Raw genomic sequence first — 26,967 nt, 5'->3', positions numbered from 1 at the left:
AGAGATAAGAACAGACAACTGAGGGAATTGTGAAGGGCCTTGAAGATGAGCACAGGAAGCTGAACAAGCAGGCAACATCAAGTTGTATTACTGGCAGCAAGATTCTGGTAGTGCTAATGGAGTACCTCTGCTAGCAGCCAGATGTTCATGATCCCAAGGTGTTCCTCATATGGGGAAAACATAGATAGGGAAACCAGGACACTTATTTAGCTGCTTAAATATAGATTTAGGTGCCTAACTTTAGACATCCAAGTTTGCAAATATAACCATAATTTTCAGTTCAGTTTCCAAATTAACATATGCATCTTCTTTATGCTTCCATTGTAGGCAAAAATAACAGCTCAACAGTGGCTGATATTTGCAATCTCTCCATTAACTGGAAAGACAACCAAAGTTTGGTATCTCAGATGGAAGAAGTTTGGAGGTAAAAAAGGACTTACAGAACCATGGAAAATGACAAAAATATCATTGAATCTGCATTTATGTTTTCACTTAAACTGATTTCATATTTTCTAAAACACTTTTCTTTCTTTTTAGAAAAATCAAATTACCGGAGTTTGATGGAGAAGACTTCAGAAGAGCTATTTTCTCAAAGGATTTAGAAAGCATACAAAAGTCCCTATATCTTTTAAAGGGCTTCCAACAAAATTTTAATAGAAACAAATCAGAAAACGTAAATCCATTCACAGATGTTGAGAATGAAACCATTCAGCGATTGTATGAAATTCTGAAGTTGGGAATGAATATCCCCTTTGACAATAAATTAAGGAAACCATTAAGTAAAGAAACAATTGATGAAGTCTATAACTTCACATCTCTTCTACTTCAGAAAGACTTTTATGGGACTTCTATTTTCAATACAGCAGCCCATTGGAAAGAAATTCAAAGTGCTTTTAAATTAGCTACAGTGATTTGGGATCTAGAATTTTTAAATAAGATTAATTTTAATACAGTGAAGACATGGGATATCATCAAAATGAAGATATCTCATAGGATTTCATCATTCCCTGAAGACATTAAAAACTCTATCTATACAATGCAAGAAATCCCATCTTTGTTTTCAGATTCTTTTCTTAAACCTACTATCAATGAAGTCTTTCAGGAGCAGTACTTTATTTTCCAGAAAATCTTTACTAATGTGATGAATGTGAATATGATGAGTCAGTACTATCTATTGAGAAACGTTTTTGAACTTATGCAGATAATCCAAAATTCCACTGATGAAGATCTGTGGAAGGAGCTGAATGCCAGTTGGCGTACTGTTGAAAAACTAAGATCCACGAAATGGAACAACACTGACATCATTGCATATGGGCAGTTTTTAGATATATTGCACAACCTTTTATATACATTGAATAATGGGTCAGATGTTCTTTTCAATAAAGAATTGGAACAGCTGACAGAATTTGCTACCCAAACGTTACAAGAGTATGGTGGAGAAGCCTCCACGGTGGCCAATATCTCAATGACCATAGAAGCCATACAAAAAACCCTGTACGTATTAAAAGATTTGCAGCAAAAGTTTAATATTAGTCCATTAGAAACTATTGATCTAGTCTTTAATTTTAACAATAAAAACACTGGTAGATTTTTGGAAATATTGAGGGCAGGAATGAAAATCCTTTACGACAACAGATTGGGCGAAGCTTCCGACAAAGAAAAAATTGATGCTGTCTATAATTTCTCGCATCTGCTACTTCAAAAAGAATTTAACAAGACTTTCTTACAGCACAATACTTCACTGGAAACAAAAGTGTTGGATCTCTTGCATTTAGTCTTGACTCCCTTTCTCGTGGAAAATAACAATCGTAATGAAAAGCCACAGAATTGCTCTGTCCAAGACATTCTTCACATAATTCTTCAGATGTTGCTTAAAAATGTCACACTAAGTGAGTCCTTACCAGGAAGCCATTGCAAATTCCTGTTTATTTCCATGGATATTCAGACCAGAACAATGGAAAATCAAACATTTACTGAATTGTTTCAGCTTGCAGTAAGAAACCTAGAGCAGACTCCAGAATTTGCTAGCATCTTCAAAAACAATAATGAATATTTTTCAAGGGAGCTGTCATGTATCATCCAGTCATTACAATTTTCTTTTAGTTTTCTTTCAAACTTAAATACTGTCTCTAACTTTAAGAATCTTTGGATAGAAGAAAAGTATCAGACTCTGACAGCCATCTCTAAGGAGCTTCCCCAGAGTAATGCAACGTGCCTAGTACCAGCCTTTCAGAATCTGGATAGTGTAGTTAAATCTTATCCTTTAAACATTTTGATTCCTATTATTTTGAATGAAACAGACTTGAAGTCACAAAATTTCTCTGGCAGTTCACTGGACTGGAATAGGTTGCCTTTGTCTACTGCCAGTCTTCTGCCAACTGTTCCCCAGTGGAATGCCAGTATATATGAATTGGTACAGATGGTCCAAAATGCCTCCAACCAGCCTGAATTGAGACTTTTCTCAAGAGTCTGTAAGAGCATTGGCAATCTGATGATCAGCAAATGGAACCTGACAGAAGTGGATTCCAGTGTGAAACTATTGGAAATACTGAAAAAAGCTCTCAATGTTGTTGACATTGGATTAGCTCCCAGAAAAGCAAAAGCACATCAGTTCCTTCATAACTCTAGCTTGGGAATGAAACCCGCAGATTTGGAAGGTATATTTAGTTTGTTAAAACACTTCCTCAACTCAACTTCTGCCACAAAGAACAAACCTGACTTGCAGAGGATGTTTAAAAGATTTGCCCCATCAAATGAGATCCCCGCTGAAAGACTTTTCTATACTAATCCCTATTCAGAGGAAACGCAATGTTTTTTAAACTTAACTAGAGTATTTTGGTATAAACTCATAAATAAAGAGCTTTTATCCCTCCAAAAACTCCTTGCTACCATGGCAAAGGTGAACATAATTCAGCATTACCTATTGATCTCTTCCCTGCCTAAACTAATGCAGTATATCCAAAATTCCACTGATGGAGCTCAGTGGAATGAGCTCAACAGTTACTGGCACATTGCTGAAATACTGCGGTCCATGAAATGGAGCAGCACCGATGTGATTGCCTACAAGTCACTTTTAGATGCATTGCAAAAAGATTTACATACAGTGAAAAATGGCTCAGGTCTCCATTTTAGTAACGAATTGGAGCAGTTGATAAAACTTGCATCCCAAGAGTATGGTGGAGAAGACGCCAGAGAAGCGAATGTCTCAAAATATTTGCAAGCAGTACAAAGGAGTATATTCATTATAAATGACTTGCAACATAAGTTTAATATCAGTGAATTGGAAACTATTGATCGATGGATGAATTTTGACAATAACTCCACCCAGAGATTGCTTGAAATATTGAGGGTGGGAATGAAAATCCTTTCTGACACCAGATTGGGTGAAGCATCCAATAAAGAAAAAATTGATGCTGTCTATAATTTCTCACACTTGCTATTTCAAAAGGAATTTAACAAGACTTCCTTACAGCACAATACTTCATTAGAAGCGAAAGTGTTGGATCTCTTGCATTTAGCTTTGAGTCCCTTCCTGGAGGAAGGTAACAATGACAACAAAAAGCCACAGAACTGCTCTGTCCATGACATTTTTTACATAACACTTCAGATGCTGTTTAAAAATGCCACACTACGCGAGTTCTTACCAGGAAGCCATTGCAAATTCCTGTTTACTTCCATGGACATTCAGACCAGAACAATGGAAAATAAATCATTTACTGAATTGTTTCAGCTTGCAGTAAGAAATCTAGAGCAGACTCCAGAATTTGCTAGCATCTTCAAAAACAATAGTGAATATTTTTCAAGGGAGGTGTCTTGTATTATCCAGTCGTTACAGTTTTCTTCTAGTTTTCTTTCAAACTTAAATACTGTCTCTCAGTTTGAGAATCCTTGGATAGAAGGAAAGTATCAAACCCTGACAGCGATCTCTAAGGAGCTGCCCCAGAGTAATACAACGTGCCTACCACCAGCTTTTCAGAGTATGGATAGAGTATTTAATTCTCATCCTTTAAGCAGTTTGATTGCTTTTATTTTGAACGAGACGGACATGAATTCACAAAATTTCTTGAGCAGCTCAGTGGCTTGGAAGAACTTGTTCATTCTCTTCAGTGATGTCCAAGCTGATGTCCAGCGGAACTCCAGCGTGTATGAACTGCTACAGATGGTCCAAAGTGCTGCCAGCCTCTCTGAATGGAATAATTTCTCCAGAGTCTGGGAAGCAGTTGACAACTTGCTAAGCACCAAATGGAACCTGACCAAAGCGGCGGGGTATGTGAAGCTGCTGGAAGTGATGAAGAGGGATCTGGCTGACAGCGAATTATCTCCAGGAATAATAGAAGCTGCTTATTATGTTCTTAAGAAACTGAACTCTTCTGATCTGCCAATTTTATTGAAAACGGACCTCAACCCAGAGTCCGCCCCTAACAGAGCTGATTTTAATACTGTATTGGACAGTGTTGCTCATCCTTTCAGTGTTATGGCAAAAACCCTTTTCAATAAGAGCCTGACTTGGAATGAAGGAGAACAAACCCTGTCTCCTAACAATTTGGTCACACAGTAAGTTAATTTATTTCCAATTTCATAACTGTCACAATTTCTTGTAGAATCTACAATGACCTCTGGCTTCCAGTTTATTTTATTTGGCTATTAAAGGAGCAACATTACACTGAAGTTACATGAGCTACACCTAGCTAGGGACATAAAATACAATAAGAAAAGGTTCTATAAATACATTAGGAGCAAGAGACATATGAAGAAAAATGTAGGTCTCCTACTTACTAGGGAAGGATCGCTAATAATGAATGGCATCAAGAAGGCTATAATGTTTAATATGCCTGTTTTGCTTCAGTCTTCCCTAAAAAGGTAAATTGTGACCAGATACTCAACACAATTAATATTAACAAGGGGGAAGAGCCGCAAGACAAAATAGGGGAAGAATAGGTTAAATAATATTTAGATAAGTTAGGTGTATTCAAGTTGGCTACAACTGATGAAGTTACCCAAGGGTACTTAAGATACTGGCTGAAGCAATCTCAGAATGATTAATAATGATCTTTGAGAACTCCTGGAGGACAGGTGAGGTCCCAGAGGACTGGAGAAGGATAAACGTAGTGCCTATCTTTAAAAACGGGACCAAAGAGGACCTGGGGAATTATAAACCACTCAGCCAAAGTTTGATACCTGGAAAGATACTGGAACAAATTGTATTAAACTGTCTGTAAGCCCAAAGAGGATAATAGGGTTATAAATAATAGCCTACAGAGATTTGTAAGAACAGATTATGCCCAACCAACCTAATTTGCTTCTTTGTCCCTAGTGGATAGTAAACACAATATATCTTGATTTTAGTAAGGCTTTTGTCACCTTTCCACATGACATTCTCATAAGAAAAACTAGGAAAGCATAGTCTAGATTAAATTGTTACAAGGTGGGTGCAAAATTATCAGAAAGACTGGACACAAAGAGAAGTTATCAATGGTTCGCTATCAAACTTGGGGAATGTGTCCAATGGAGTCCCTCAGGGGGCTGTTCTGGGTTCAGTACTATTTAATATTCTCATTCATGACTTGGATAATGGAGTGGAAAGTATGCTTGTAAAATTTGTGGATGCCCACAGGTTTGGAAGGATTGCTAGTGCTTTGGAGGAGAGGATTAGAATTCAAAACAACCTTGACTAATTGTTGGATTTGTCTGAAATCAACAACATGAAATTCAATAAAAACAGGTGCAAAGTACTGCAGTTAGGAAGGAAAAAATCAAATGCATAACTACAAAATGGGAAATAACTGGCTAGGCAGTAGTGCAGCTGAAAAGGATGTGGGGGTTACAGTAGGTAAATAATTGAATATGAGCCAGCAATGTGATACAGTTGCAAAAAAGGCTAACCTCATTCTGGGTGTATTAACAGGAGTGTCGTACGTAAGAAATGTGAGGTAACTGTCCTGCTCTGCTAGGCACTGGTGAGGCCTCAGCTGCAGCATGGCGTCCATTTCAGGGTGGCACACTTTAGGGAAGCTATGGAGAAATTGGAGAGAATCCAGTGGAAATCTACAAAAATGATAAAAGGTTTAGAAACCCTGACCTATAAGGAAAGGTTTAAAAAATTGGGCAAGTTTAGCGTTGAAAAAGAAGACCAAGGGGCGGACCTGGTAACAGTCTTCACGTATGTTAAGGGCAGTTATAAAGAGGATGGGGATCTATTTTTCTTCAAGTCCACTGAAGATATAACAAGAAATAATCAGCTAAATCTGCAGCAAGGGAGATTTAATTCCGATATTAAGAAAAAGTTCCAGTTATAAGGGTAGTTAAGCTCTGAAATAGGGAGCTTGTGGAATCTTTGTCATTGGTGGTTTTTAAGAACAGGTTGGACAAACACCTATCGGGTTGCTCAAGGGTTATTTGACCCTTCCTCTGTGCAGGGGGCTGGACTAGATGGCCTCTTGAGGTCCCTTCCAACCCCCCATTTCTCTGATTCTGTGTCTGAGACCTACCGCCCTTATTTATGGTTCCAATCCACACAGACATTGAGAACATGGGGGTGAGGAAGATTTCATAGTCACTAAACCATACGAACACTGGGAGATTTTCAAAAGTGCTCAGTGTTGGCCTATCTCTGTTCCCATTGAAGTCAATGGGAGTTTTAACCATTGGCTATAGAGAGAGAACAACCAAATGCTAAATGCTTTTGAAAAATCTCACCCTAGGGAAACTAAACTCCTTTGCCTCTTCCCCCTAGTTAAATGACTGCCACCTGCTTCTTAGTTTTCCCTACTGTGCCTTTAAAATCAGTCACTTTCATTCAAATGAGTGACCATTTAACATACATTTCCTTTTGCTCATTGTCTCAGAGTGAATTTCTGCAGAGGACTTCTCCTGTTGTTGGTGAGATAATGGCAAAAGAGATCAATGCAGTAAAAAGCAGGAGCATCTTCAGTGATTAAATATCACAGACTAGATCCTCAGCTGATGTAAATTAATTGACTTCACTGAAGTGATGCTGATTTACACCATCTGAAGATCTAGCCCTAGTGCTGCTGACAGGTTACTCAGTAATGCCCCTTGTTTCTTTTAAGCCGAAAAGGACTTATTCCAGTCTTATTTTTCAGGTTTCTGGTTTTAGAATTGGAAAATGCCATCTTACAGGTGTCAGCCAATAACATTTACAAGCCATACTTGATCTGTTTAATGAATGTGAGTGGAAGGCAAGACAATGAGTTGACAGGTAATAATTATTTCATTAACTCTGTGGGAGTTATCTGGTAATGTCTTAAGCCTATCTTTTTAAAATGCTGCGTGTAATGACATGAAGAAATGGTGCTGCGTGTTATCAGTGTGCTTGAAAGTCCATTGGAGCCATGAGAGCTCAGCACCTCTGAAAATGAGGTCCCTTTTGATTTGTCTCATGGATTTTTATTTTTTTGGTCCTTAGATGTGTCACGGTATCAGTGTAATTTGTCCACTCCAGTAATCATAAAAACATGGAACACTCTTCCCTTTGTGGTTGCATGGCTAGTAAAATGTATGCTGCTGACTCCTAAATAGTGAGTCCTTAGTAAAATCAATCTGGTATTTCCTCCTCTGCTGTGTACTGCTGCAGCTTCTACAATCCTTTAAAGTGGCAGCCATTATCCTGAGGGCTAAGCTTCCATTGGTATAATGGTGTTTCATATGGACACGCTTGGTACATACTTACAGCAGCACCGGAGTTGCTTGTTTGCCTCACATACGAGGTGTTACCGACTCACTAGGTCTCGTATGCTTTCATGAGTGTTGTTTCCATTATGGGGTATGTTTCTGGATTGGGGGGGGGGGCGTTATCTTGAAGGTGATCTCTGAAAAATCTTGGCAGACTCATTAAGGGTTTTAGTAAAAGGGCTGATGCAGATTACTTCCCCCAGAGCAAGAAGGAAGCAAGGACCAGCCTGTGACTCTCGGTTCCTACCCTGCTCCTGGGCAATGCTGCTATGTGAGGGCTTCTCGGGATGTCGTTTTATGGCTGTCTCCTGCCATGCCTGTCCTGGGGGAACTCTCTGGCTGCAACAGGGGCTCTTAGAGCCCCTTTATATCACTCTGTCCCTTTAATGCCATGTCGTAAAAGGGTCCAAGTGGGGGTGAGGCTCTCACAAGCTGGACTATAGGGGTACAATCCAGGCCTGAGAGCATGACTGCAGAGGTGCTAAGCACCATTTGAACTCAATGGGAACTGCGTGCACTCAGCACCTGAGGAAAGCAGGCCCCTGAAGAGGAAGTTCAGTTTTCCATTGTGCAGGGTTTCTGTAAGATCTTGTGTGTCATCTAAAGTAACATATTTTCCCTTGCAGAAAACATAACACGTCTTCTGAACCACGGTCAGCTAGAAGAAGCTCCTTTCACTCAAAATGGCATCTATGAGAAACATGCATCTATTCAAGAGATCCTACAGTCAAAGGTAAGTCTGCTTAAAATGCTGACTCAGAGGAACCCCGCACTGATACTACATCAGTGTGCAATGAAGCGTTCAGGAAACCAGCATATAGAAAACAGTTTTTAAAACACCTGACGTGAGCTAGAAATGGAGCTCGATCTTACTGCAGCTGCCTGTGCTTTGGGGTTACCATTACCCAGGTCAGAGAACACTCTTTCCCACATGGTCAGTGCAAATGCCCCATACATGTTTGGGAGCAAAGGGAGGTGCTCAGAGTCTGCCCAGACTGACTCCGAACTACAGTGGTTTTCATCACCCCTCTGGAAGAGGCAATCAGTGCTGTGTGGCTTGTGACTGGCAGTTCATTTCCTTGTTGGATGGATGGAAGGTTTATCCATATTTTTAAGGCTCAAGCCACTCGTGAGACTTTCATAAGTGCTTAGTGAAGTTAGGGGCACCATTCCCATGAGACTTGTGGCCCTAACTCCCACAGGTGCATTTGAAAAATCATGCACGGGGAGATTTTTCAAAGGCACAAATGACAATTCAGCACTTAAGTCCCACTGAAAGTCAATGGGAGTTAGGCATCTCTAACTGCCACTGGAAAATCTTCCCTGTAACTAACAAGACGTGCACCTTTGGCGTTCTGCTGGCATATTCCTGTCTATGATTGCTTGTCTCATTAGATTGTAAGCTCTAACGGGTAGGGACTCTCTCTAAATATGTTTACACTGTACCTAGCAAGGCAAGTCTTTATGCTGATTGGGGTCCCTCAGCACAACTGGAACAATAATATAATAATAATTAATAATAAATAATTAACAAATAAGAGTTTTCATTGCTGGAGATCCTGTCCCAGGAATTAGTTAGTGCCAGGGTTGGCATTGTAATGCCAGTGTATCATCTTTTCTTGTGCTGATATGTCTTTCTTGAAAATAAAAATAGCCAGTTTTTCCCCAGACCACTCTGGAAGGGCACAGCAGAAACACGGGTTTCAGAGCCTGAGCTCCAGCCTGAATGGTAATGTCTCTGCTGCTATTTTGAGCCTTGTGCTGCTAGCCACACAAGCCCGAGTAAGTTGACCCAGGCTCTGAAACCTGCTGCCACAGGATTGTGGGTTTTTTTTTTCAAAGTAGATTGACCCAGAACTTGCAGACCAAGAGGAGAGTGGGCTAGAGTAACTGTCTACCACCATGCCTACAATAGGGGACTCCTCCGTGGCTGCAACCAGGGTTTCTTTATGCCACTGTAGCTCTTTAAAACAGTATCAAGGAACCAGAGCAGGTGTGGGGCTTTCACCACAGGTACCTGAAGTTAGTGTCCTATATTTAAGTTTAAACACCTAAATATTATTGAAGGGGTCACAGAGCACACACTCAGAATTATTTACAATGCTTAACTTTTATTGAAAATATATGAGAGAAGTCAAATACACTGTGCAAAATCACAAAAGTGGTGTAATGGACATCATGATGTAACACTGTAGTTAATTGTTTCTCTTACAACAGCACCTATAAGCCCCAGTGAGCTAGGCACTGTACAAACACATAGTAAAAGATAATCCCTCCCCTAAGGACTTTACAATCAAAATAGACAAGGCAGATAAAGGGTGGGAGGGGAAGCCAGAGTCAGGAAGAGACGTGACTTGCTCAAGGTCACATAAGACAGCAGCAGAATTAGGAGCTGAGAATTCCAGGTCAGGTCCCTGGACCTTTCTGCCTCTCCAGGGCTGGGAACAGTCACTGTGAATTTCAGTTCATTTTAACAGGTTTCAGAGGAACAGCCGTGTTAGTCTGTATTCGCAAAAAGAAAAGGAGGACTTGTGGCACCTTAGAGACTAACCAATTTATTTGAGCATGAGCTTTCGTGAGCTACAGCTCACTTCATCAGATGTTTACCGTGGAAACTGCAGCAGACTTTATATACACACAGAAATCATGAAACAATACCTCCTCCCACCCCACTGTCCTGCTGGTAATAGCTTATCTAAAGTGATCAACAGGTGGGCCATTTCCAGCACAAATCCAGGTTTTCTCACCCTCCACCCCCCCACACAAATTCACTCTCCTGCTGGTGCTAGCCCATCCAAAGTGACAACTCTTTACATAATCAAGTCGGGCTATTTCCTGCATAGATCAAGGTTTTCTCACATCCCCCCCACCCCCATACACACACAAACTCACTCTCCTGCTGGTAATAGCTCATCTAAACTGACCATTCTCCAGGTTTAAATCCAAGTTAAACCAGAACATCTGGGGGGGGGGGGGTAGGAAAAAACAAGAGGAAACAGGCTACCTTGCATAATGACTTAGCCACTCCCAGTCTCTATTTAAGCCTAAATTAATAGTATCCAATTTGCAAATGAATTCCAATTCAGCAGTTTCTCGCTGGAGTCTGGATTTGAAGTTTTTTTGTTTTAAGATAGCGACCTTCATGTCTGTGATTGCGTGACCAGAGAGATTGAAGTGTTCTCCGACTGGTTTATGAATGTTATAATTCTTGACATCTGATTTGTGTCCATTTATTCTTTTACGTAGAGACTGTCCAGTTTGACCAATGTACATGGCAGAGGGGCATTGCTGGCACATGATGGCATAGATCACATTGGTGGATGTGCAGGTGAACGAGCCTCTGATAGTGTGGCTGATGTTATTAGGCCCTGTGATGGTGTCCCCTGAATAGATATGTGGGCACAATTGGCAACGGGCTTTGTTGCAAGGATAAGTTCCTGGGTTAGTGGTTCTGTTGTGTGGTATGTGGTTGTTGGTGAGTATTTGCTTCAGGTTGCGGGGCTGTCTGTAGGCAAGGACTGGCCTGTCTCCCAAGACTTGTGAGAGTGTTGGGTCATCCTTTAGGATAGGTTGTAGATCCTTAATAATGCGTTGGAGGGGTTTTAGTTGGGGGCTGAAGGTGACGGCTAGTGGCGTTCTGTTATTTTCTTTGTTAGGCCTGTCCTGTAGTAGGTAACTTCTGGGAACTCTTCTGGCTCTATCAATCTGTTTCTTTACTTCTGCAGGTGGGTATTGTAGTTGTAAGAAAGCTTGACAGAGATCTTGTAGGTGTTTGTCTCTGTCTGAGGGGTTGGAGCAAATGCGGTTGTATCGCAGAGCTTGGCTGTAGACGATGGATCGTGTGGTGTGGTCAGGGTGAAAGCTGGAGGCATGCAGGTAGGAATAGCGGTCAGTAGGTTTACGGTATAGGGTGGTGTTTATGTGGCCATTGTTTATTAGCACTGTAGTGTCCAGGAAGTGGATCTCTTGTGTGGACTGGACCAGGCTGAGGTTGGTGGTGGGATGGAAATTGTTGAAATCATGGTGGAATTCCTCAAGGGCTTCTTTTCCATGGGTCCAGATGATGAAGATGTCATCAATATAGCGCAAGTAGAGTAGGGGCTTTAGGGGACGAGAGCTGAGGAAGCGTTGTTCTAAATCAGCCATAAAAATGTTGGCATACTGTGGGGCCATGCGGGTACCCATAGCCATGCGGAACGCAATGCCATCCACAGCCTCAGAAACAACTCTGACATCATAATCAAAAAGGCTGACAAAGGAGGTGCTGTTGTCATCATGAATAGGTCGGAATATGAACAAGAGGCTGCTCGGCAGCTCTCCAACACGAGTTTCTACAAGCCATTACCCTATGATCCCACTGAGAGTTACCAAAAGCAACTACAGCATTTGCTCAAGAAACTTCCTGAAAAAGCACAAGATCAAATCCGCACAGACACACCCCTGGAACCCCGACCTGGGATATTCTATCTACTACCCAAGATCCATAAACCTGGAAATCCTGGGCGCCCCATCATCTCAGGCATTGGCACCCTGACAGCAGGATTGTCTGGCTATGTAGACTCCCTCCTCAGGCCCTACGCTACAAGCACTCCCAGCTACCTTCGAGACACCACTGACTTCCTGAGGAAACTTCAATCCATCGGTGATCTTCCTGATAACACCATCCTGGCTACTATGGATGTAGAAGCCCTCTACACCAACATTCCACACAAAGATGGACTACAAGCCGTCAAGAACACTATCCCCGATAATGTCACGGCTAACCTGGTGGCTGAACTTTGTGACTTTGTCCTTACCCATAACTATTTCACATTTGGGGACAATGTATACCTTCAGATCAGCGGCACTGCTATGGGTACCCGCATGGCCCCACAGTATGCCAACATTTTTATGGCTGATTTAGAACAACGCTTCCTCAGCTCTCGTCCCCTAAAGCCCCTACTCTACTTGCGCTATATTGATGACATCTTCATCATCTGGACCCATGGAAAAGAAGCCCTTGAGGAATTCCACCATGATTTCAACAATTTCCATCCCACCACCAACCTCAGCCTGGTCCAGTCCACACAAGAGATCCACTTCCTGGACACTACAGTGCTAATAAACAATGGCCACATAAACACCACCCTATACCGTAAACCTACTGACCGCTATTCCTACCTGCATGCCTCCAGCTTTCACCCTGACCACACCACACGATCCATCGTCTACAGCCAAGCTCTGCGATACAACCGCATTTGCTCCAACCCCTCAGACAGAGACAAACACCTACAAGATCTCTGTCAAGCTTTCTTACAACTACAATACCCACCTGCAGAAGTAAAGAAACAGATTGATAGAGCCAGAAGAGTTCCCAGAAGTTACCTACTACAGGACAGGCCTAACAAAGAAAATAACAGAACGCCACTAGCCGTCACCTTCAGCCCCCAACTAAAACCCCTCCAACGCATTATTAAGGATCTACAACCTATCCTAAAGGATGACCCAACACTCTCACAAGTCTTGGGAGACAGGCCAGTCCTTGCCTACAGACAGCCCCGCAACCTGAAGCAAATACTCACCAACAACCACATACCACACAACAGAACCACTAACCCAGGAACTTATCCTTGCAACAAAGCCCGTTGCCAATTGTGCCCACATATCTATTCAGGGGACACCATCACAGGGCCTAATAACATCAGCCACACTATCAGAGGCTCGTTCACCTGCACATCCACCAATGTGATCTATGCCATCATGTGCCAGCAATGCCCCTCTGCCATGTACATTGGTCAAACTGGACAGTCTCTACGTAAAAGAATAAATGGACACAAATCAGATGTCAAGAATTATAACATTCATAAACCAGTCGGAGAACACTTCAATCTCTCTGGTCACGCAATCACAGACATGAAGGTCGCTATCTTAAAACAAAAAAACTTCAAATCCAGACTCCAGCGAGAAACTGCTGAATTGGAATTCATTTGCAAATTGGATACTATTAATTTAGGCTTAAATAGAGACTGGGAGTGGCTAAGTCATTATGCAAGGTAGCCTGTTTCCTCTTGTTTTTTCCTACCCCCCCCCCCCCCAGATGTTCTGGTTTAACTTGGATTTAAACCTGGAGAATGGTCAGTTTAGATGAGCTATTACCAGCAGGAGAGTGAGTTTGTGTGTGTATGGGGGTGGGGGGGATGTGAGAAAACCTTGATCTATGCAGGAAATAGCCCGACTTGATTATGTAAAGAGTTGTCACTTTGGATGGGCTAGCACCAGCAGGAGAGTGAATTTGTGTGGGGGGGTGGAGGGTGAGAAAACCTGGATTTGTGCTGGAAATGGCCCACCTGTTGATCACTTTAGATAAGCTATTACCAGCAGGACAGTGGGGTGGGAGGAGGTATTGTTTCATGATTTCTGTGTGTATATAAAGTCTGCTGCAGTTTCCACGGTAAACATCTGATGAAGTGAGCTGTAGCTCACGAAAGCTCATGCTCAAATAAATTGGTTAGTCTCTAAGGTGCCACAAGTTCATTTTAAGACCTTTTGAACTAAAGGGCTCGAAAGCTGAATCCTGAATAAAATCAAAGCAATGTCTATATCCTTTAGCCTAAAGACCACTTCTGATCATCCTTTTCTTTAACTTGCGTCTGTCTCTCTTTTTTTAATTTAAAGACATCTCGCCTCCGAAGCATGATAAAACTTCTTTGTGACTACAAGAGCTTTAAATCACTGCAGCGTATCTGTCAGCTCCCTACTGTTAGCTTTGAAGCACTGTGTGAACAAAGTCAATTTCATGAGAAGCTCCTTCACAGCTTTGAGTTAAGCAATCACCTTATGACAGATGTAGTTCATCACAACAGGGTTTTTCGAGAACTTGGAGATATACTGATTGGGGATCCCACCAAAATCCAGTCACAAATGAATTGGTAAGGACTTCTCTAAGCTCTTCTACACCAGTGTTTCTTCCTGAAATTATTAATGTGGACCCTTTTATTTTCTTTTAATGTTCCCATTTTTTAAAATTTAAGGATTCAAGAAAATGTAGCGCAAATTGATTATTTTCAAGATATCCCGCGGTATATGGCTATAATGAGTTCCATGATGAATACCACTGAGAATGCAACAGCTTCTCAAAAGCAAGGTAGTTTTACCTGTTTACTTTAAAACCTTGGTTTATAAGAATGGTCGCTAATTTACTTGTTGCTGTTGGCCTTTCTGAGGCAAATTTCACAGATTGTCTTATGAAAGCTATATGGTGACGGAAGTAAGCATGTGCTATGTCCATTGGCTTCTTTTCTAGGACAGGCTGTAGGCCTACGGAAGTCAGTTACAAAACTCCTAATGAGTCAAAGTTGCTGGCTCAAGCCGTCAGAGGTCCGAAACGTATGTACAGGCAAACTGTGCTCGGTGCAGGCCCCAAAAGCTATGGCTCCAAAAATCCCTAGGTCTGCCAGAGGCTTACAGATTGACAAATGGTCCATCCAAATTCAGACATGTTTGAGCACACGGTAGTGCTCCTCTCAGCCAACATGCACAACATCTTCAGTCTGGGCAAAAATGTTTCTCTTCCGCTGTCTTAACATAGGTGCTCTGTGCATAGATATATAATAGTTCTGTAAGTATGGAGAAAACCATTATATCATTTTTTGGTTTTTTATTTTAAAGAAATGCTAATGGCTATGTTTAAAAATGTCGACCAGCTCAAAGAGGAGCTCAGAAATGAAGCAGGAATGTCCACAGCAAGTATCAAAGCCCTGATGGAAATGCCTCTCCCAGAAAACACAACTCAGGTAAGTTTTATCCTAATTCTAGCTGAAGGTCCCTTTAAATTGGGCACTCAAATAATTAAATCCAGGGGCTATTAATGAAAGCAGCTCAGCAACTCTCTGCTCCTGTGGGAACGCAGAGGGAGATACATGATCTTTAAGGGACACAAACTCTATAGTGCTTTATAGATCAAAATAGACACCCTGAGTTGTAACTGAAAGAACTTTGTAAGCCAGAGCAGCCTCTGGAGACCAAGAGCAGTATGTTCTTTGACTGACACGAGTAGCGGGTGGGTAGTCACATAGTGGGTGATTGCTGAAATATTTAGCTAGTGCATTGTGCATTGCAGTAATCCAGTTCAGTGGTCACAAATGCGTGGATATTTTTGGTGAGGTCCACACTGCAGAGAAACAGTGGCAATGCAGATGGAAAAGGGCATTTCTGGCCACTGATGCCACCAATAATTATAAGAGCTACCCCTGGGATCCAAAATGTCCTTGCAGACAATGAATCTCAGCTAAGGATGGACACGCTATCCTCAATGATTCGGCTCCAAAGACTTCTTCCCCTAGCCCTGCCTCAGAGCCTCACCATCATCTTGTCTCGTTTCAGTCTCAAACAGCTCACTTTTATCCAACCCCCAGCTTTGTCAATCACTGGGAAAGTTAAGCTGTCGGGTCATTTCAGCCTGTGCAAAATGTGTTAAAGCACTACCATTCTGCTTTGATTCTCCATGCAGGAATAATAGGGAGGAGAAGGTATGTTTCTTAGTCTACAGCATTGGAAAGTGATGTTGGGGAAGAGTTTAGAAGCAGTAGTTTAACCCATGCATGTTGGAGTAACCTAATAATGTACCAATCTCCTGCTTTTTGTGCAAATACAGCTCGTTTCTTGGATTCTCCAGCTGGAGTCGTGTGACGTCCATTCCATCGACCCAAAGCTAGACGCAGTAGTAAAGGAGTTCTGCAACCTATCACTCCCAGAAAGGACCCGCCAGTCTTACATTCTGGGGGTCATATTCTTACGTCACTTAGACATTTACAATTTTCTGTACAAGGTTTGTGTTGGATTTTTAGAGCACTTTTCTGGCTTTTATTAGCTACTGTAGCTAAGATCCTCATCTGGTATACCTGTACTGGTATGGAGCTAGGCTGCTTCCCACCAGCTGAGGATCTGGCCTTGTGTATGAAATAACAAATAATGTTATATTGCATACCTATGCTGACATATACATTAAGACAACTGTCCATTATAGAGCCAGCTGGTGTAAATTGGCATGCCTCAGTTGTAACCATTGGGGCCACACTGATTTACAGCAACTTAGGACCTGGCTCACAAGCTACTCTTGCCTGGTACACCATCCAACCATCCTAGCCTAGGTCAGGATGTGAACCCAGGTTCCAATGAATACAAGACACTGGGCTAAGGCTCACTGTACCAATTAGCTATCCCACTAAATCCAAAACTGTAAAAGGTTCTGTGATATTTATTTGCCCAATCCATAATAATGTTGCAATTGCTGTTATGGCCAATCAAATATTCAATATGTGTAACTACGGTTGGTAACAACCATATGCTAAAATAGGTATGATTCGTCAACAAGTATGTTTTCGATACACCTTTAACAATGCTGAAATAATTGTCCTTCTGAACAATGCAATCAAATGAGAATGACAGTGAACTTGGCTCTGTAGTGATTGACACAAGGACATAAGAACAGCCATACTGGGTCAGACCAATGGTCCATCTAGTCCAGTATCCTGTCTCCAATAGTGGCCAGTACCTGAGCTTCAGAAGGAGTGTACAGAACAGGGCAATTTTGGAGAGATCCCCCACTTCTTCCCCTCCCAGCTTCTGGCAGTCAAGGTTGTCCTGAGCATGGGGTTGCATCGCTGTCCATCTTGGCTAATAGCCACAGGTGGATCTAAGCTCCATGAATGCATCTAGTTCCTTTTTGAACCTGTTATACTTTTGGCCATCACAACACCCCATGTCAGTGAGTTCTACAGGTTAATTGTGCACTGTATGAGAAATAACTTCCTCTTGTTTGAATTAAATCTGCTGCCTAGTCATTTCATTGGGTGGCCCATGGTTTTTGTGCTGAGGGTCTTCTACTGTATTCCAGCCATCCTCAAAACAAACTTTCCCACATTTTAACTGTTCAGAGCCAGGTTCTTTAGAACTATACCTAAAGTTCCAGAGTGGAATTTTCAACAAGTGGATAAGTGACTTGGGAGTACAAGTCCCATTGATTTCCTATGGGATTTGTGCTCCTAAGGCACTTAACCACTTTTGTAAATCCCACCTCTGACCCCAAAGAATTAGTGCTAGATAGGTGTGTATATGCTGACAGTTATTTTCTTCCTTCCTCTGTCTTCTAGATGTTTTTCCCCAAAGAACTGCAGAAATCAATGGACAAGATGTTAGGCCTCCTGAAAGAGATGGAACATTTCAGGAACCAGGTGGCATCTGGCATGCGCCCGCTGTTAGAAGCCATTAATTCATTCAAAAAGCTACGGCAGTCTAGAAATGTGCCCCTCTCCAAGGTGTGTATTAGCATGGGAATGGTCCTGAGCTAAAATGCCTTTGGAGTACTTACACAGTGTTGCCCATAGAATCTCTAAGTACATCCAGGGAAGTAGCTAGAGGTCAGCAAGTCTCTGTCAGGGTACCTAGAATGTTCTTGTTTGGAATGACATAGGTAGCAGTCACATGGTCAATATGGGCAAGGGGAGGAATGAAAACACAAAAGACTTACAGCTATGTTGAAGTGGGGTAACTAAGAAGGAGATTAAAGGAGACCTGCAGCCACATTGAAAAGACCCAACAAGAGGATAGTAAACACAGCACGAGAGCAGGGGTGCTGGAACAATTCGTATGGGGTGTGGGTGCTGAAACCAAACAGTGAACTCTCGATATGATAGAAACCACTTCAAGCCAGGGGGTGCGGCAGCACCCCTAGTTCCAGCACCTATGCTTGAGAGTAACACAGCAAGAGCCTGATCGGGCTGCTTCCCTGAGACCCCACTGCTTCCTCCATTCCACACCTCACCCCCAGGTCCCCGCTGCTCGCTGCATCCCTCCTCCTTGGGATGGGGGAGTGAGGAGGAGGGGACGTGGAGAGCCAGCGGCTAGTGGACTGAGGAGGCTCGGCCCGGCACTGGGGCTGGTCTGGCTCTTGGGGGGTTGGCGGCTTGGCTCAGCCGGATGCTGGAGCCAGTAGCTCGGCGGGGTGGGGGCCCTTCAGGAGTGGGAGGAGCTAACGCTTGGGTGGCCGGCAGCTTGGCCCGGGCTGACTCTGGAGCGGGGGTGGAGGATGGCCCAGCGCTGGGGGAGGCCAGCGGCTAGGCCCGGCACTGGTGCCAGCCTGACTCTGGCAGAGGTGGGGGTCGGGGCAAGGGGGCCGGTGGCTCGGGTTGGCTCTGAGGCTGGGCTGGCACACAGGGAGGCTGGTGGCGCAGCCTAGTGCTCAGAGGGGGGGAGTCAGGAGGGGCGGAGGCTCGGCCTGATGTGGCTGTGGTGGGCAGACAGGGGCTTCTTCTTTTATGGTGGAAGGGGGGGTTTGGGGCTCCAGCGTGTCTGCGGGGGGGGAGGGGGGGCGGGCCTTGGGCAGAAGAGGCAGGGCTCGCGGGTTCCCCAAAACAGGGGTTCACCCGCTACCATGGGCCTGATCCAAAGCCAACAGAAGACCATAGAAAGTCTCCCATCAACTTCAGTGAGCTTTGGCTCAGGCTGTAATCACACTTATCATTGTGATTACACTTATCAGCCAACTGGCTGGTCATGGTACCTTACGCTATCCCTAGGGCTGGGTAACCATCCTTCCGCAGCTCATCTCTTGTCCTGTCATTCTGCATCTTTTGCATTATGGGAGTAAATCTTGCTCTACATACTCCAGGGAATAAACCACCTTGAAATTAATGAGAGTTGAGGATGCTCTGCACTTTACAGGAGACCTCCAGCATGTCTCATGATTGGGTTCTCAACTCCTTTCTATAAATTTGCCAACCGCTAGCACATATCAGCACAAAGTATCCTTTGATATTTATGCTTTTCATTCATATTTATGCATAAGCATGCAAAGGACCAAGCCAGATAGTCTCAAGGTTTTCCAAGTAAAGTCCCTTGTTTTGTACACAGATGAACTCTCATCCAAAAGCCAGCATAAATGTGGTTTACTTCTCCCACTGAGATAAGATGCTTTAAACATGCAGGTGTGTCTTTTTGCTTTTGTTTTTTGTCCCGTAGGCATTGTTTAAAACAACCAACATAACAATAGCTCATGGATCATTTAAGTCTATTTCGAAAGCTCTCTGCAATGAGGAAATCACACCCTTGTTTTTTGAATCTTTGCTGCCTAATTTTGGAGATCCAAAAAGACCTAGTTCTTCTATCCAGGATGAAAATATACAGAAAATAATGCGGAAATATGGCATTCCCCCAGATCCCAGTGAGTTTGCGGCGAAAGACGCGCCACAAGAGAAAACACTGAAACTATTCGCTTTCTCAGAGAATGTAGTTAGACCTTAAACAGAAGGTCAGCTTAAAAATGTGTGGGCTAGATTCTGTTCTCTTTTGCACTAATTGTAAACTGGCGTAACTCAGTTAACTTCAATGGAGCTTCCCTGATTCATCATGAGAATCACTCCCTTCCTCCCACCCCCCGAGCTGGTTGAAATTTTTCAGACAAAACTTTTCATTGAACAATTGCTTGCTTTTTTTTCATGAAAATTTTGTGAAAACCTGTGTTGACATCTTTAAAATTTTTCATTACTTTTTCCCTTGCATCTTTCTGATGCCACTAGCTAAATGGGGTGACAGTTTTTTGGTTATTGAAAACTCTGGGTTTTGGTAAAGTAAATGTTCTTTTCGTGGGTTCCTTTCTAACCTTGAGAAACAATTGGAAAAAAATTTTGAAATTTTTTGCAGTTTTTTAAAAAAAGGTTTTGAACAGCTCTAGCCCCTACAGGTTTAGCGGCACACAAATGCTTCAGACCAAATCCTCAGCTGGGTTAAACTGGCAAAGCTGCATGGAAATCAATGGTGCTATGCCGACTTCCACCAGCTGGTTATTGTATCAATTCTTTGTGGAGCACTGATTGATTGATCATGGAACTGTAATGTTTCCTGATGTAGCAGTTTGTGTGGAATGTGATGTATTATTTTGTGCAAGATGCTGCATGATATGACAGCTTGGGTTGGGGTATCCCTGCCACTTCTGCAAGTGGAGACGCCTTGGAGCTGGCAGATCCCGGTGGAGAAGTGGGGAATGCAGCCTTCATGGCATTGTCCCTCTCTTCCCCCAAGCCTGCAGTAGCCCGTCTGTGGGAATCAGGCTCCAGAAGCCAGGTGGGAGTCGATGTGGCTGGGGGACACAGCTGCTTTCCACAACTCTACGGGAACTCATGAAGTCCCTTTTCTCGACATAGGTCTTGCTCCTCTAGGCATCTGTCTTTTCCATTTTATGTAACGAAAAAGAGCTGCTTGTTTGTTTGAACACTGGGACAGAAACATTTGGGAGCTGACCCAAGCATTTCTGATTAGATCCAGCGAGCAGCTGTTCTGGGCCAAACCCTCAACTGGTGCAAATCTGCATACTTCTGTTCAATGGAGCTGTGCTGATTTACACCCGCTGAGGATCTGGCTCACTATGCTTATGGGTGACTTATTTTCCTAAAGTTTAAAAAGGCTTCTGAGTGGAGTAGGGTGGCGGCTTAATGTTCCCTCATCTCCCAGTTCCTGTGGTGGGCTGGTTTTAGGACTTGACAGGTCAATGCTTTCATCCTAATGTGTCATTTTTCCAGCTGCACTAACATTATTAGCTCCTCCTCATTCACAAAAGTCCATTTAACCTTAAAGCAAAAAAAGCTCTGCTAGAACAATGAGAATCTTGTTGTCTTGATTTCAGCAACAGGAGACCTTGGGGTGGATTAGCTCTGTCAAGAGGTATTACGTCAGTCAGTGCAGAGAGGGTTATGCAGACATTAATCGGACACAGCAACAAAAATACTCTTGGGGAGTTTCGTACGTCTACTTTATTTGTGCTATTTGGTTTTTTTTTTTGCCTTGCAGCACCTTTCTGCTTATCGTTTTATCTGGATTTGGTTAGTACCTCTACTGGAGCTTTAATATGGTCTTTCCTCAAACCTATGCTGTTTGGGAAGATTCTGTATACACCAGACACCCCAGAAACTCGAGCGATCATGGAAAAGGTATGATGTTGTGAATAATGAGAGGGGCTCTGGTCAAGCAAATCCCAATGAGAGAGCTTCTTGTTGAGTCTCCAGCGCAGGCTGGCTTTTTGAAGAAGTAGCAGAATACTGTGCTGCAAGTATTAGACTTGGTTGATAACCCCCCCCGGGAGAAAAATGAATCTTGACACATTACTGTAGAACATAGCTGATGTGGTCTCAAACTGGGGGTAATCTAAGGCTTCGAAGACTCTTTGAGACGAAAGAAGAATGTAGATCAGTCATCAGCAAAGAATTGTTTAATGCATTTAAATTCAAAATGGGAGTGAGGTACTGATCGTGGGGTGTTGGTTGGGACCAACTGAAATTACGGAAGCTGGATCACAATTTGGTGAGTATTCAGAGCTCGGGGTTTGCTTTGGACCCATCGCTGATTGGGTTATCCCTAAAAATAATGAGGTTAGATAAGCTTGCAAACCCTTCGGAACTTGTTTCCAGTGCGCCGTAGCTTTGTATTTCTGTTTGTGGGAAGGCACTGCAGAGAGAATCCTGATCTCCAAGAAACGAAAATACAAATGAAAGTGAAAGGCAGCAAATTTAAAACTGGGGAATAGGAAGCGTGATTTCACACAATGCACAGCCTCTGGGGCTCTTTGAGACCAGCTGTCATTGAGGCCAAGAGCTTAGCAAGATTACAAAAAGGACTGGACATTTAGACAGATACCAAGAATATCCAGAATTATAATAGAAAGAATGTAAAAACAAATTATGGTGAAACCCTGTGTCCATTGAAATCAATGACATCACTGACTTCCATAGGGCCAGGATTTAACCCCAAGAGTTTTGGAAGTGATGGAGACACTCACTCTTCAAGGCATAAACCAACCTCTAATGAATGGGGGGAGAAAAAATATTTCCCTGTGCTCAGATTATCCCATAACGATCTACTGCAGGGGTTTCTTGCCCCATAATCTGAAGCAGTTGATGCTGGCCACAGTCAGAGACAGAATGTGGGACTGAATGGACCCCAGGTCTGATACATTCTGGTGATTCCTATGGTCTACAGGTCAATTGAAACATAAAATTGTTAAAGAGACAGCAACGATTTGTAATCTACCCCTTTGTGACTGTGGTCAATAGTTTCCTTTGCATGAAAAATCCAAGCAGCACTAGAAATGTGAGGGGCATTACGGGGTTTGGAAGCATTTCTCTGCAAAAGGCCTTAGACCCAAATGAGTCCTGGCATAAGCAGCAATATCTTCCATTAATCATAGAATCATAGAATATCAGGGTTGGAAGGGACTTCAGGAGGTCATCTAGTCCAACCCCCTGCTCAAAGTAGGACCAATCCCCAACTAAATCATCCCAGCCAGGGCTTTGTCAAGCCTGATCTTAAAAACTTCTAAGGAAGGAGATTCCACCACCTCCCTAGGTAACGCATTCCAGTGCTTCACCACCCTCCTAGTGAAAAAGTTTTTCCTAATATCATTACTCCTCGTTCTGTCATCTGCTACCACTGAGAACAGTCTAGAGCCATCCTCTTTGGAACCCCCTTTCAGGTAGTTGAAAGCAGCTATCAAATCCCCCCTCATTCTTCTCTTCCGCAGACTAAACAATCCCAGTTCCCTCAGCCTCTCCTCGTAAGTCATGTGTTCCAGTCCCCTAATCATTTTTGTTGCCCTCTGCTGGATGTTTTCCAATTTTTCCACATCCTTCTTGTAGTGTGGGGCCCAAAACTGGACACAGTACTCCAGATGAGGCCTCACCCATGTCGAAAAGAGGGGAACGATCACGTCCCTCGATCTGCTGGCAGTGCCCCTACTTATACAGCCCAAAATGCCATTGGCCTTCTTGGCAACAATGGCACACTGTTGACTCATATCCAGCTTCTCGTCCACTGTAACCCCTAGGTCCTTTTCTGCAGAACTGCTGCCTAACCATTCGGTCCTAGTCTGTAGCGGTGCATGGGATTCTTCCGTCCTAAGTGCCGGACTCTGCACTTGTCCTTGTTGAACCTCATCAGATTTCTTTTGGCCCAATCCTCTAATTTGTCTATGTCCCTCTGTATCCTATCCCTACCTTCCAGCGTATCTTCCTTTCCTCCCAGTTTAGTGTCATCTGCAAACTTGCTGAGGGTGCAATAATCCCTGCCATCCTCCAGATCATTAATGAAGATATTGAACAAAACCTGCCTCAGGACTGACCCTTGGGGCACTCCACTTGGTACCAGCTGCCAACTAGACATGGAGCCATTGATCACTACCCGTTGAGCCCGACAATCTAGCCAGCTTTCTATCCACCTTATAGCCTTAATGTCAATGGCAGTTGCTCTCCCTTCATCAGGACTGACTTTGGTCCTTCATCACAGCACGCTGTGTAACCCAACAGGAAAATATAGAGAGTTTTGTGACTGCACCAAATTACTGCTTTGTGCTAACTCGATAAGGAGCTGAGGTCAATAACCTTTAGTAGCTTCTGAAGGAGTTTTCGGGGAGGAAAATGGTTGATTCTTGATTAACAGAACTGGACTTTTATTCTTAGACATAGAGGAAGTCTACAGTTAAAACACTTTAAGCTTCTCCCGCCAACATAGCACTGTCTATGCAGGGGGTTAGGTTGCTATAAACTACGTCGCTCAGGAGTGTGGACTTTTCAAACCTCTGCATGACGTAGTTATAGTGATATAGGTCTGTAGTTTAGATGAGACCTTTCGTCATAATACTTAAGGCCCCAATCCAGCAAAGCATATAAGCAGGTGCTGAAGTCCAGCTCTGTTCAGCAAAGCCCTGAAACGTAGGCTAAACGTTAAGCACCTACATGTGACTGAGGCATGTGTTAAAGTTAAGCACATGCTTAAGCATTCAGCAGAACAGGGATGGACTGCTGAATCGGGGCCTAAAGAAGGAAAAACTTGCTCAATGTCATGTGAAAGGACCATGGAAATATTAATTTAGCTTTTTGTAAACAGGTCAAATGGATTTATTGTATGTGTTTGTTTTGATTTGTTTTTTTAAGTCTAATGCAACCCTGAAGCAGATGGCTGATCTAATGCAAAAGTCCCAGGAATGGCTGGACAAGTCACCGTTGATCATGAATTCACTGACTACATTAAACGAAACAATTCCAGTTGTCAAGGTATTATTATCTCACAGCTAACAGGGTTCCTTTGTCGCTCAAGTTAACAGAAGGCTGGGGGCAGATCCTCTCTGATATAAATTGTCATAGCTCTATTGACATCCACCAACAATACAAACACCAAGAGATTCTAAAGGGGCACCTTTTCAGAGCTAAACCCTCCTTCTGAAATGCTTACAGTACTTCCTCTAAAACTTCCAACACACTGAGGACTGATGGTTGGCCATACAAAGGGGAGAATTCTCTTAGGTTTGTAAATGCAATTGCCGTCTGCTTGACGTAGCAATCAAAGCTGGGTGACTCATCACAGGGCTCACCCCAGCCTGAGATACCAAAGAAGTGGTTCTCCTCAGGAAGCAGAAAAGCTGGGATAATACCTAGTTCTCCTCATTAGAAAAGTGCTGGAGAGCCTAGAGGATGAACGAATGCCATTCTGCCTTTGTAGCTCAATGAGGAAAAATATTTAAATATCAAGGTAAAACTTCAGACTCTCTCCATGAGGAACAAGTCACTGTTCAAACCTGGAAAGCTGTAACGTGCCTCCTCTTTCTACTCACTCTCCGTGCTTAAGTTACTTTGAGGCACTTTGAGGTTACTTTGAGTTACTTAAGTTACCTTAGCAGCAGTGATTGGCTTCTTTTTGGTGAAGAAACAGAACACAGCCTGTTATAGAAAGGATATCTTGGGAACACAGAGTAAATATTAACTGGTCTCAGTGGGAGAAATTCACCACAGTGTATATGGCATAGCTGGACTCCTGGAAAATCCAGGACGGAGCGTGTGAGAGTCAGCGATGAAACATTCTCCACTGAGCGGACTCCTTTGTGGAATGAGCTATTAGAGATTCAGCTAAGCTCAAACCTGAAGGCCTGAAGCTCATTTACACGCAGGCCACTCTGCACTGTGCTCTGACAGCGTACAGCGCCCTTACAGGGTCTGTCTACACAGCATTCTGGAGCCCGCGGGTTCGAGCCTCCCAGGAGGGTCGACAGACTCGGGCTAGCACGGCTCATGCTAGGGTTCTAAAAATAGCTGTATAGACGGGGCTGGACCTTGGGCTCTGAAGCCCAGGGAGAGGGGTGGGCTGAAGAGTCCAAACCACAGCGTCTAAGCACTGGCTGTATGTCTAGTTTCAGAGCGCTAGGGTAAACCACACCTGCTGACCTGGGCTGGGACGCTTGCTCCTGCGGGCTCCAAAACTGCAGATACACCAAAAGTTGGTAGAAATTACATTTGCACATACTTTAACGTCTCTGTGTCACTAAGCATCCAGGCCTAAGTGCTTTCCAGAACCAGTCCGATGCCCAGTGAAGTCAATGGGATCGTTTTCCGTTGGATCAGGCCCTTAGAGAGCTGTAAGACTGTCACTGGCTAAAGTTTTCTCTCCGTAACTGAAATCAAGTGAAGAGAGGAGGCTCAAGAAGGGTGTAAGTAACATGGAGGGGATCCAAACAGGATGAATGTCACTCTCTCTCTCTCACTCTCATTTGATAGAATACCCTGCAGAATCCATTTGTGCAAGTTTTTATCAAACTCATGGTGAAGCTGGATGCTGTCAAACTGCTGAGCGAAATAAATGAACTGGGTAAGTTGCTATTCATACACCTCCTATTTATATAACAGTGCTCAGAACATCACAACTGCCTCACTGCCTTAGACCATTGGTGTAACGATTCCTGCTGGCCAGTAGCTGATGCATTAGTGCCAATCAAGCTCATCCATAGTGTATATTTGCCTGGAAAGATTCCTCCTTCACCTTCTTAAAATATCAGCATATGTCCTGAGCAATGTGGTTTGAGTGCCCACATTATGGATGGATAAGACAGATGGGGGGAGAAAGGGAGCATTATGAGCCTTGTTTTACAGATGGAAAACTGAGGCATAGAGGGATTAAGTGATTTAGCCAAGGGCACACAGGAATTCTGTGGCAGATTTTGCCTTGAAGTGCAGTCTCCTGAGTCCCAGTCTTGTACCTTAGCCCAATGCCACTCATCCTCTCCATAAATATGTCTTATGTGGCATCCAGTGTGTAACACAAAACACATTATCAGATGCATAAGCCAGTCTTTTAGCTGTGGGATCCCTGAAATGTAACCTGTTACTATGTTGTTGTTTTTAAAGAAGCTAATGTCAAACCAATATTTTTAAAAAAGGTAAACAGGATGATGCAGATCAGGCCAGTTAGCCTGATAGTGATCCC

The 26,967-nt window shown here is 43.2% G+C and overlaps 1 protein-coding gene across 1 annotated transcript in view; it reads left to right on the top strand.

Annotated features, from left to right (window-relative positions):
• The first annotated feature begins 3,021 nt into the window (after window positions 1-3,021).
• Window positions 3,022-26,967, top strand: part of ABCA12 (ATP binding cassette subfamily A member 12) — a 90,400-nt gene continuing 66,454 nt past the window's right edge. The window contains exons 1-12 of the mRNA XM_073306733.1: window positions 3,022-4,554; window positions 7,104-7,219; window positions 8,319-8,425; window positions 14,347-14,600; window positions 14,703-14,815; window positions 15,340-15,464; window positions 16,325-16,498; window positions 17,823-17,987; window positions 19,690-19,891; window positions 21,514-21,653; window positions 24,648-24,767; window positions 26,262-26,352. Of these exons, the coding sequence (XP_073162834.1) occupies window positions 3,032-4,554; window positions 7,104-7,219; window positions 8,319-8,425; window positions 14,347-14,600; window positions 14,703-14,815; window positions 15,340-15,464; window positions 16,325-16,498; window positions 17,823-17,987; window positions 19,690-19,891; window positions 21,514-21,653; window positions 24,648-24,767; window positions 26,262-26,352 (3,130 nt within the window). The 5' untranslated portion in view covers window positions 3,022-3,031. The remainder of the gene's footprint in view (window positions 4,555-7,103; window positions 7,220-8,318; window positions 8,426-14,346; window positions 14,601-14,702; window positions 14,816-15,339; window positions 15,465-16,324; window positions 16,499-17,822; window positions 17,988-19,689; window positions 19,892-21,513; window positions 21,654-24,647; window positions 24,768-26,261; window positions 26,353-26,967) is intronic.

The sequence above is a fragment of the Lepidochelys kempii genome, chromosome 11, assembly GCF_965140265.1.
Source record: "Lepidochelys kempii isolate rLepKem1 chromosome 11, rLepKem1.hap2, whole genome shotgun sequence".
Classification (NCBI taxonomy): domain Eukaryota; kingdom Metazoa; phylum Chordata; order Testudines; family Cheloniidae; genus Lepidochelys; species Lepidochelys kempii.
The sequence above is the reverse complement of the archived record's forward strand: the minus strand, read 5'-3'. Positions and strand labels throughout refer to the sequence as shown.